At 54.5% G+C, this 9,855-nt stretch overlaps 1 protein-coding gene across 1 annotated transcript; it reads right to left on the bottom strand.

The window, feature by feature from the left end:
* CGGC5_v006251 (uncharacterized protein) lies at window positions 1-2,424 on the bottom strand (the record flags this gene model as incomplete). The annotated part of the gene is made up of 1 exon (XM_032022919.1): window positions 1-2,424. The coding sequence occupies one exon, from the start codon at window positions 2,422-2,424 to the stop codon at window positions 1-3; it is 2,424 nt and encodes an 807-aa protein (XP_031880306.1).
* Window positions 2,425-9,855: the final 7,431 nt, after the last annotated feature.

Genomic DNA, 9,855 nt, shown 5'->3' with positions numbered 1-9,855 from the left:
TTAGAAGAAGCCGAAGGCGCGGCCGTGGCGGCGCTGGTGGTGGGCAACGGCGGCTTCGCGCTTCTCCTCGGAGGAGTGCTTCTTGGCGGCGGGGGCCTCGGTGGGGACGACGGAGACGGTCGCGGTGAGGACGGAGGTGACGGCGGTGGGGCAGCTGGATGCGGTCACTGTCACCGTGACCGCGGACGGGCAGCTGCCCTCGTCGCCGACACTGCCGCCGTTGCCGGAGCCAGAGCCGCCAGAACCGGAACCAGAGCCGCCGGAGCCAGAACCAGAACCAGAACCAGAACCGCCGGAGCCAGAGCCGGAGCCAGAGCCACCGGAGCCGGAACCACCAGAGCCGGCACCAGCGCTGGGGAGAGCGGACGCGATGGTGGTCGCAATGGCACCAGTCTGAGAGGGGCTGATAGTGACGACTCCAGTCTTGTCGCCAAGGGTCACGGTGATGACAGAGACCTGGCCAGCGGGAGGAGCAGTGGGAGCGGGGGCGGTCACGTACACCGTGGTGACCTTGGGAGGCAGGCCGCTCTCAGCGGGGAGAGTAGAAACGACGGCGGAGGTGACCGGGGCAGTGCCGGAGGGGCCTGCAGTCGGCTGGAGGGTGATGGTGACCAGAGACACGACGGGAGAGCCCGAGGGGGGAGCGAGGGTCATCGAGATGACAGATGTAACCGGCTCGGAGGCGGCGGGGGCAGAAGGGGCAGCGGCGGGAACAGTGGCGGTGACGTACACAGTCGAAACCACAGGCTCTCCTCCGGGGGTGATGGCAGGAAGGGTGGAGACGACGGCAGAGGTAACGACGGAACCTTGGTCAGAGACGCCGGGCTCGTTGGTGGGAGCGGGAGGCTGGCCAGTGACGAAGATCGTAGTGACCTTGGGGGGCTGTCCGCTCTCAGCAGGGAGAGTAGAGACGACAGCGGAGGTGGCAGCAGAGCCGACAGCCTCAGAAGCGGCGCCACCCTCGATAGTCTTGGTGATGTACACAGTCGACACAATCTGTCCGCCAGTGGCATCGGGAACAGTAGTAACGACAGCAGAGGTGGTAACGACAGCAGAACTGGCCACAGCATCGGCAGAGCTAACGGCGGTACCCTCGGGGGCAGAAGGAGGGCCACCAGCAGAGCGAGTGACGAAGATGGTGCTCACAACGGGCTCGCCTCCAGGGGTGACGGCGGGAAGAGTGCTGACAACGGCAGAGGTAACGACGGAGCCCTGGTCAGAGACAGGAGGCTGTGGCTCGTTGGAAGGAGCGGGTCCGCCTGCAGAGCGAGTGACATAGATGGTGGAAACGATCTGGCCTCCAGTGGCATCAGGAACGGTGGTGACAACGGCAGAGGTCGTGAGGGAACCGACAGCCTCAGAGGCAGAGCCAACAGCCTCAGAAGCAGCAGGGACCTCAGCAGAGCGAGTGACGAAAATCGTAGAGACAACCTGGCCGCCGGTGGCGTCGGGGACGGTGGTAACGACAGCAGAGGTGGTGAGAGCAACGGAGCTGGCGACGGCGTCGGCGGAGCTGACAGCGGTACCCTCAGGGCCAGAGGGGGGAACACCACCAGCAGAGCGAGTGACGAAAATGGTGGAGACGACTTGGCCTCCGGTGGCATCAGGAACGGTCGTCTCGATGGCAGTGGTCTCAACGGCGGCAGTGGTCTCGGGGACGGCGGCAGTCTGAGAGGGAGCTGCAGTCAAGGAGACGAAGGTGACACCGCCGGTACCGACAGTGGCGCCAGCATCAGGAGGCAGAGTAGTGGTCGCGATAACGGAGCCACCATCAACGGGAGGAACAGTGCCGGAGGGAGGAACGACAACGGTCTGGGTCAAGGTGACAGGGACGGAAACAGTGACAGTCGTCTGCTCATTGGCGGCGTTGTTGCAAGCGATGAGCTGGGTCTGGCACTGGGTGACGGCGAAGTTCTGTCCGGCGACGCTCTGGCACTGGGTGAACTGCATGTTGCAAGCGGCCTTGCAAGCAGACTGGAACTGACCGAACTGCTGGCCTCCGACCTGGAAACCGCCCTGCTCGCCTTGCTGAACAGCAGGAGGAGCGCCACCGAGACCAGAGATGAAGTTGAAAAAGGTTTGCTGGGAGATGATGATGATCTTGGGCTGTTCAATGATGGTCACAGGGTTGGCCGTGACGGTGCGTTCGGTGGTGATAACATCGGTGACAGTGACATTATTGTCGTTCGTGGAGGTGACGGTGGCGACCTCGGTGAGGGTCGTGACGGCAGGGACCGCCGGGGCCGAAGTGTTGAGGAAGATGCCGGTGGGCGCAGCGGAGGAGACCGCATCACCGGTACCGGTCGAGATGCGCGGCGGGATGCTGATGCTGCTGAGGATCGGCGACGGCTCAGCTTGACGCTTCTGCTTGGCGAGGCCAAGCTCTGCCAACAGGCAGACGAGAACGGTGGATTTGAGCAACATGGCGAATGATCGTGAGAAGTCGAAGAAGAGCGGTTTGCTAAGTGTTTGAAAGTTGGATCGGTTTGTTGGGAAGGAATGGACTGAAGCAAGGGCCCTTCAAGGGTTTGACGGGCGACTAGCACCTGGAAGAGAATGACAAAGTTCAAAAAACTGAACGGGAAAAGAAAGAACTGGCAAGAATGTACCAAATGATGGAGAGCTGAGGCTGCTGAGGCAAGAAAGAAACCTCGTCGAGAAACGGGAAGGGCGACCATCTTTAAAAGCATATGGCTCCCAGTCCAGCCGGAGGAGGCTCTCCCATGCCAAGGGTCGTCGACCCTTCGATGGATCGGGCATGCCTCCTGACCCAAGCCTGCTGGCCTGCTAGCTAGCTGTAGGACGGGTCAACCATCGCTTTGGGTTAGCCATCGTGAGACGTTCGGGCAGAGAGCGGGCAGGCTGCGGGGCCGGGGTAGGGGGATGAGCTTATCGTCGTCTGGTGTTTACGATTCCAAGAGAGGGGTGGTGGAGGGGAGTGGAGGCGCGAGACTGGGGGCGCGAACGGAGTTTTTGCCCTGGCAGGATCAATTGAGGGATTGGTAGAGCAGGCTGGTGGTTTGGCGTACATGAGTGTTTCCCGAACAGTCGATGTGAAGGCTGAAGGCGGTGGTGGCTGGAATGACGGGGGTCGACGGAGGAGGTCCAAGGATGAGCGGGGATGTGCCTCAATGTCTGTGGGTTCCTCGGCGGAGAGGGTGCGTAAAAGGCATAGTCAGGCCGAATGGCAGGGCCTATATCAGACTTAGCAGAATGCGCGTCTCCTCTGCAGTTGCGGTGGTGTTGGACCGGAGCTCAATAAGTGAGTTTATGGGACGGTGATGAGATGCCGTGCAGAATGCAACGGTGACTGTAGATCCAAATGTTGAATCGAAGCTACAACGACGACGACTTCGATCGTGCTGACTGCATGCACGGTTGGCATTTGCAACTTTGCAAATGATCGTCCCGTAGCGTTCCCGTAAAGATCGACGACCGTCAACCGCTCTCTCTCATGCCGTCCCTTTCTCCTCCCTTTTTTTTCTCCGAGCCGTGTCTGTAGAAACTCCACCCCAAAGAGACTAATTCAACAGTCCAAACAAGGCAGGCAGAGGCCTCGTTTGGTCGGGAGAAACGGTGGCGAAATGTGGGCTTGCTGGAAAAGCAAACATGGGATCAGGGAAGGAGAACCCGAGCGAAGACTTCTTTGGCCAGGGGAAGCGGTTCAACGTCTGATGTTGTGATCCAATAGCATCAAGCTTGAAAGAAAGCTCTGCGAGCATGCGCATAGCGGTCCAAGGAGGCGGCCTGGCAGCAGGAGATGTCGAATGGAGGCTCAGGGGCAGCGGGGTGGAGGAGGTGAGGTTCACTTTGAGTGCCCAGAAGAAGGGGGTTCGATGGTTCAGGAACCAACTGACGTCGGGATGGTGCCGGTCGGGGATGCGCATGATTTTCGAGATCAGTGAGGATCACTCGGAGAATTACAGCCAATCGGGAGACACGTTGCAGGGCGCCAGTGAGGTCCGCTCTGCAGTCTTGATTATCTAATGCCCGCCAGAGACCCACTTGGCGAGTTTGAAGATGGCAGCGGCCTTCTTGCCCTTCTTGCCCGTCGCAGCTGCGTTCTCTTCATCCCAAACATGGTTCGCCCCCTTGACCCGGCTGTTCCTGTTTCAGCTGATCTTCCAAAGGGGAAACTCAGCCTCGTCCCAACTCCCCTTTCTGTGGCTTCTCGCCTGCAGCGTTCCAGCGAACACGGCGAACTGGCCCAGGCCCCTTGTCTCTTGCTTGGTCGACATCCACCCCGAGCCACCTTGCGATCCCCGTCCCTCGATTTTTTTCACCGAACATCCCCAGATCACGTGTTGGCTCTCCTCCCCTCTCCTCCCCCCTTCTCCTGAATCCAGGCCGCGGTTTTTCTCGGCCGGTCAACGAAGGCTGCTCCAATCCTTCTACAGCCGTCCGATTCTTCCATCTGATGTCATGTCGTCCGACGCCCTGGTCCCTGAACCCCTGCACCGGTTTCATAAAGGCTAATTGCAGGAGTCGTCTTTCGTGCAGACTTGGGACGACTGTGGACTGCACGCCACCCAGCCCTTCCCTTCCCTTCGTGATTTCTCCGATTGTCATAACACCGATCCTGAGGAATAGCATAGTCGTCCCGCCGGGGCGAGGTCATATCCAAGAGTCGCACCCAATAACCTGCTCTCGAGCCTCTCCTCTCTCTGGTGTCTTATGGGCATGGTTTGTTGTTTTGCGGCATATGTTCGCGGAGATTATCCATTGCAACCTCTCCCATGAACCCCTCACGCCGAAACTTGGCTCATCGACCGCGCGGGCAGCCAGACGAACTTTCTGCCCTCCCAACCCAGCTCTCTTATGATCAGCACGATGCTGCTATGATCCGCGACACGTCAGTGAATAAGGTCTGGCTTGTGCGACCCATGCGGGAGATCGCAGCAGCACCCCGATCCACCACCCACTGCGAGCACAGCACCCCTCGGTTTCGACGGTCTTCCCTTGTCTAAACAATTGATTGTTTAAAATTGCGGAAGGGGCCATCAAGCATTTGGATGAGACTGCTCTTGTAGCATCATCCCCGAAGAGGTATGTAGCTCACCAACGGTATAGACTCTTCTCGGCCTCCGCGAGAGGGCGTGGACTACGAATCCCTTCTCTTGGCGCTCCATCACATCGACTTCTCATGGTGAACAACACCTGAAGTTTTCTTTCTTCTTCTTCTTCCTGAGGACACGACTTCTGCCGGGCTCTTGGCGAGTCCCCATCCGTGGAGCCGCCTCTCACCCTGGGATCTGTCCCGATCCGGCTGCATTGCGCGTCGGCAACCTGGCAACTCGTCGACCTCCTCAAAATGCATGCATACCGAAGCGCCTATGGGTCTCATTCACTATTGCTTTTCATGTGAGGTTATTGGCTTTAGAGTGCCAGTCGAACCAAAACTGCATGTTCTCTCATGTCACTCCTGAAGACAACCCGCTGCCGCCGACACAGGGTTACATCTTGCTGTCGCCCCCCCTCGATCGCCCGCGCTAGTGCTCAGGACTCAGGACTCACGCCCCCGCCAATATCTGCCCAATAGCTTGGATGAACTACGCTGGACCTTCAGACAAACTCTGCTTCATCTGAACCTGCAAATACCCTGATGGTAATGGTGTTAGCGGACTGCAAGCTGCAGGGTCCCATGGTGTTGGCTGGGCTCGTGGTGCAACGGAAGAGCCAGCACCGCCTCGAAAGCACCAAATCCCCTTCCTTCACTTCCATCACCTCATCCACCTCAGGCCGTTTTGTTCCAGCCCGTTTGTGGAAACGAGACGGCGGCGCCTAGCCCAAACGTCATGCGACCGCCACCATCAGATTTAGCAGCACGGGAGATTCGTCCAGACCGCGGGACCGAACGAACGCCCCCTCAAGACGCCCTGGGAGGCATCAGTCAGCCCTTCATGAAAGCCACACTTTGATTTGAGGACGATCCCATCCTCTGGCTGGATGGAAGGTGTCTCGCCCTGCTGCCAACGATCGGGGAGTTTATTGATAGAGCATAAACTAAGAACTGGGGTTGCCGCTGCGCCCTCCGACGATCCGGTCTGGAACAGTTTTCTTCTTCGTGTGAGGGGGTTTTCCGGGGTTTACCTACACAGCCTGCCTCTCCTCCATCGCTACTCCCTTTCCCGTCCAACCGGATACGTCATGTTGGAGGGTTGATGTCGTGATCATCATTTTACATGGCCGGCACTGAAGGACTGCGATACCGCTTGGTGTTCGAACTGATACAAGCCACAAGTTCTCGAAATGGCTCATCTCATCAGGAGTTCTTACATCTGGGATGAGCATTCTGGTGCGTTATTTCTTATTCAGTGTCAGCCACTTTCTTCCGCTTGAGTCAAGTGGCGCCGACTTCCTTGCTACCCTCGCCTTCCTTGTTATCTTCGGTTTCCTTGCTGCCCCTGCTGCCGCCGCTTTTCCCATCGTTGCCGTCGTCTCCGTTTTCGTCGGCCTCACCGTCGTCCTAGCTCTGCTTCGCTATCGCTGCAGCTAGCACTGCCATTATTTCATAGAGCATTGCGGATCAGTGTCAACGGTTTACTGTTCAAGATATTTCCAATCTCCGTTGAACGCTGGACAACGTCTCGACAACCCGTGCAATAGATGCACAACCCAACCTGCTGCCAAGTAGCCACAACTGTAATTACAGAGACGGTCCTCTCCGCAGCCATCCTTAGTCACAAGACAAATCGCGACATGGCCAACAACTCAATAATGAATCACCACCGTCGCGGGTTCTGGCCGCTTCGGCATGTGGGTGGTCCCCTGCCTGACATGTATCTCGGGGGTCTGCGTCGACCACACCGAACCTACCCGGGCCAGGGGTCCGACGCATATCGCTCATCGTAGGCTAAGCATAATAAGCATACCAATGCTTGTCAACGACTTTAACATGAAACTGCCGAATTCTGCGGTCCACCTGAAGCTAGTGTTTTCTCATGATGATTCTAAAGAGGAGCGCGAGAAAGGCTGTGGGCTTGGCAGCACAGCCTTTGCAACCTTTTGACGCTGTACCGACTTTAAAATTGGAGCACCCAGAAACACCGCCCATACATGCTGTATCTTGCACCAGAAGTTGGGAAGGGTTTTTGCCGGGTTGCCCAGATGTGTGGGATTCAGGATTGCTTTCGTAAAGGTTGCAGTCTAAGACAATCGTGGACACTGTACGTGCGTCGGGACCCTTCGTTCGCTGGAAAAGCCATGCATCCTTCAGACGGATGAAATGACCGTCTGAATCAAAGCTGTGTAGCTTAATTTTGCGGTTCTTGCTCCTATCCTACAGGCCCAATCTGCTGGCCGGTACGGAAAGCCATCTATTCCAAGGTAGCGTCGCAAAATCACATCAACTATCCAAGGGCCATTGGAAGTCCTCATTCGCAAGGAACTGGTCTTTAAAAAAACAAGCGTATCAACGTTCATGAACAATCAATGAAATTGCGTACTGTCGATCAAGCAACACAGTGGTGGTGCAGGTCTGAAACTGCGCAGATAACTACTCCAACGTGTGTTGAATCTTGAATCCAGTCCTAGCTTCCCATCGAGGCTCAGGTTTGAACTCGGAAAGAACTCGGGGTAACTTGAGACTGCGAATCTCACTCGACTTTATCTTACAAATTGTGTATTTCTCGTCGCTAAGTAATGCGTAGTCACAAATTGAGAATTGACTGTTCTGATGGGTCGAGATCAAGAATACACATTATTTCAAACTTGGATTATCACCTGCTCATGCGTATTCAAATAGATAGCAATTACGCGTTCAAGTTCTCGTACCAGAAGCAAATGAAAGCAGCATCTGTGTCCAGAACTTTGAGATGCAATGGACTCACATCACAGGTTTTGCCGGAGACTGGCCATATGAGTGTAGACTTGACGATGAAGTAACGTTGTTGGAACACGTCTCATAATTTATTAATAACAAACGACAATCCCACGACGGTGAAGGACAGAGGCAGATGAGAACCAGGTCGGTGAATAATGTGTGCAGCAGCGCTTAGAAAATATTGTTTCATGATTCCACTGTCCTTGTGTTGAATTGCAACGTACTTGCATCGAACACGTTTATTGCCATGATGAGCAACTGATCACCAAATCAATGGATCGATTTATAAGTTTAGACTGATCGATGCACCAGAGGTAGCTGAAAATGTCGCAACGATGGTGCTGGAGCTCTTACACGGTACTATACAGCAGGCAATTCAGCGAAGGCGGAGAAGCGAGGCAAGGAAATGTCCTAGATGCTCTAGTCTCGTCTCTTGTCGAGTCGCATCTTCTCTTTCAGCGTGACAATTGACGTCGTGTTTGATCCAGAGAGTCTCCTTTTCGTCTAATTTTACCCTGTCTCTTGCTTAGCAACTGCAAGTTTTGCCTCGTGGCGCACTGGAGTCCCTCACTGTGGGTTTTCACTGATTATTGTCGGAGAATTATTCATGTCGGCGGGGACATTTCACCATTTCGTCGCATTGGACAGGGCTATACGTGTAAGACGACATAAAAGTAGCGGTTATCGTCTCTCATTGAAAAATTCAAGCTGACAGCATGACGCCCGCTGACTGCTTTTTCAGCAGGCACTTCAGGCCTTCATTTGCAGATGTGACATCGGTCGTCATCATTATTCGTCTCATGTAAAAGAAATAACATGACAGAACTTAAGGAAGACAGATGTCAGATATTTTAGTTTAAGGGACCGTATCCTCCAATGACTGGGCAAAATGATATTTTCCTTCACGTGGATGGTTGTCCACTGAATATATCCGTACCACTCTGCGAGAAAGTCCGATGCAATTGTGGGTGAGAATCTTATCTCAGAAGAACTGGCTACTTCAATTTATACAGACTTCTGTTGAATGGCTGCCCTGGGCTCAGTCGCCGATTTAGAAAGCATAACATTTGCCCTCCAACGCTCACCAAGGATGAAGAGATGAAGACCCAAGGAAGATAAGTGTAGAGAAGTAACCCTCCCTTGTTATTATCCCTAGACAGGAAAATAAAGAAACCCAGACGATAGTCTTAAGCGCTGGAGTTTACTGCTTCTCGGTGTCCAGTGGCTTCTCATTCAGCAACTCTTAACTAGGCCACGAAGACAGTGAAGAGAAAGATGAGGTTTGCAGAGCCGAGCAGAATGCCCGTTCTCAAGAGTCTAAAAACAGTAAGCAACACAAATATTACTATTTCAAAGTCTTTTGATCTAATTCAGTTGAATTCCTAGTGGAGATCTAGCACGCTATGCGCAGCTTGTGTTGACGATTGAGGTTGGCTAATCCGCACTTACACGCGGCGCTCGGCCGTCAAGGTCTCCACAACAACATGCGGGTCCTGCATGAGCCCTCAATCCGAACCACTCGTCAACGCACAGCGCGATCCACTATCCTCGATAGTCTAGTGGTGAGGATATCGGCTTGTCATTAATACGATTCGCCGGGGACCGGGGTTCAATTCCCCGTCGAGGAGGTTCTCTTTTGCTTTTTGCTGTTTTTGCTTTGATGAATTGTAGTGACAATTGCGCGCACACAAGGTATTGTGTGGGTTTTGCTATTTGCGTAGTAGTCCTTATAAACATCTGGCTTTATCAGCCGGTATGAACAGAAGGCCCAACGATAAAAAGCAGTGATAATGGGAACAGTCTTTTCAACAGCAATGAGGTATTCTTACTGTGTTGGATTTTTAAAGCCACGTGGCGGGGCAAAGGGACAGCTGTCCTCTAACGACAACTTTGACGATGCCGGCGCAATCAGTGTTAGTTACGATACGACATTGTGATGGTGTTTTCCATTGTCATCCCTGGGCCATCATCTGTGTATTACTCTTCGTACTATGGTATCCGCACTCTTTCCATATACAGGATTCTAATACTTG

Source organism: Colletotrichum fructicola (assembly GCF_000319635.2).
Source record: "Colletotrichum fructicola Nara gc5 chromosome Unknown KSG_Nara_v1_contig03, whole genome shotgun sequence".
In the NCBI taxonomy this organism is placed as follows: Eukaryota; Fungi; Ascomycota; class Sordariomycetes; order Glomerellales; family Glomerellaceae; genus Colletotrichum; species Colletotrichum fructicola.
Note: the sequence above shows the minus strand (reverse complement) of the source record. Positions and strands in the feature narration are given on the sequence as shown.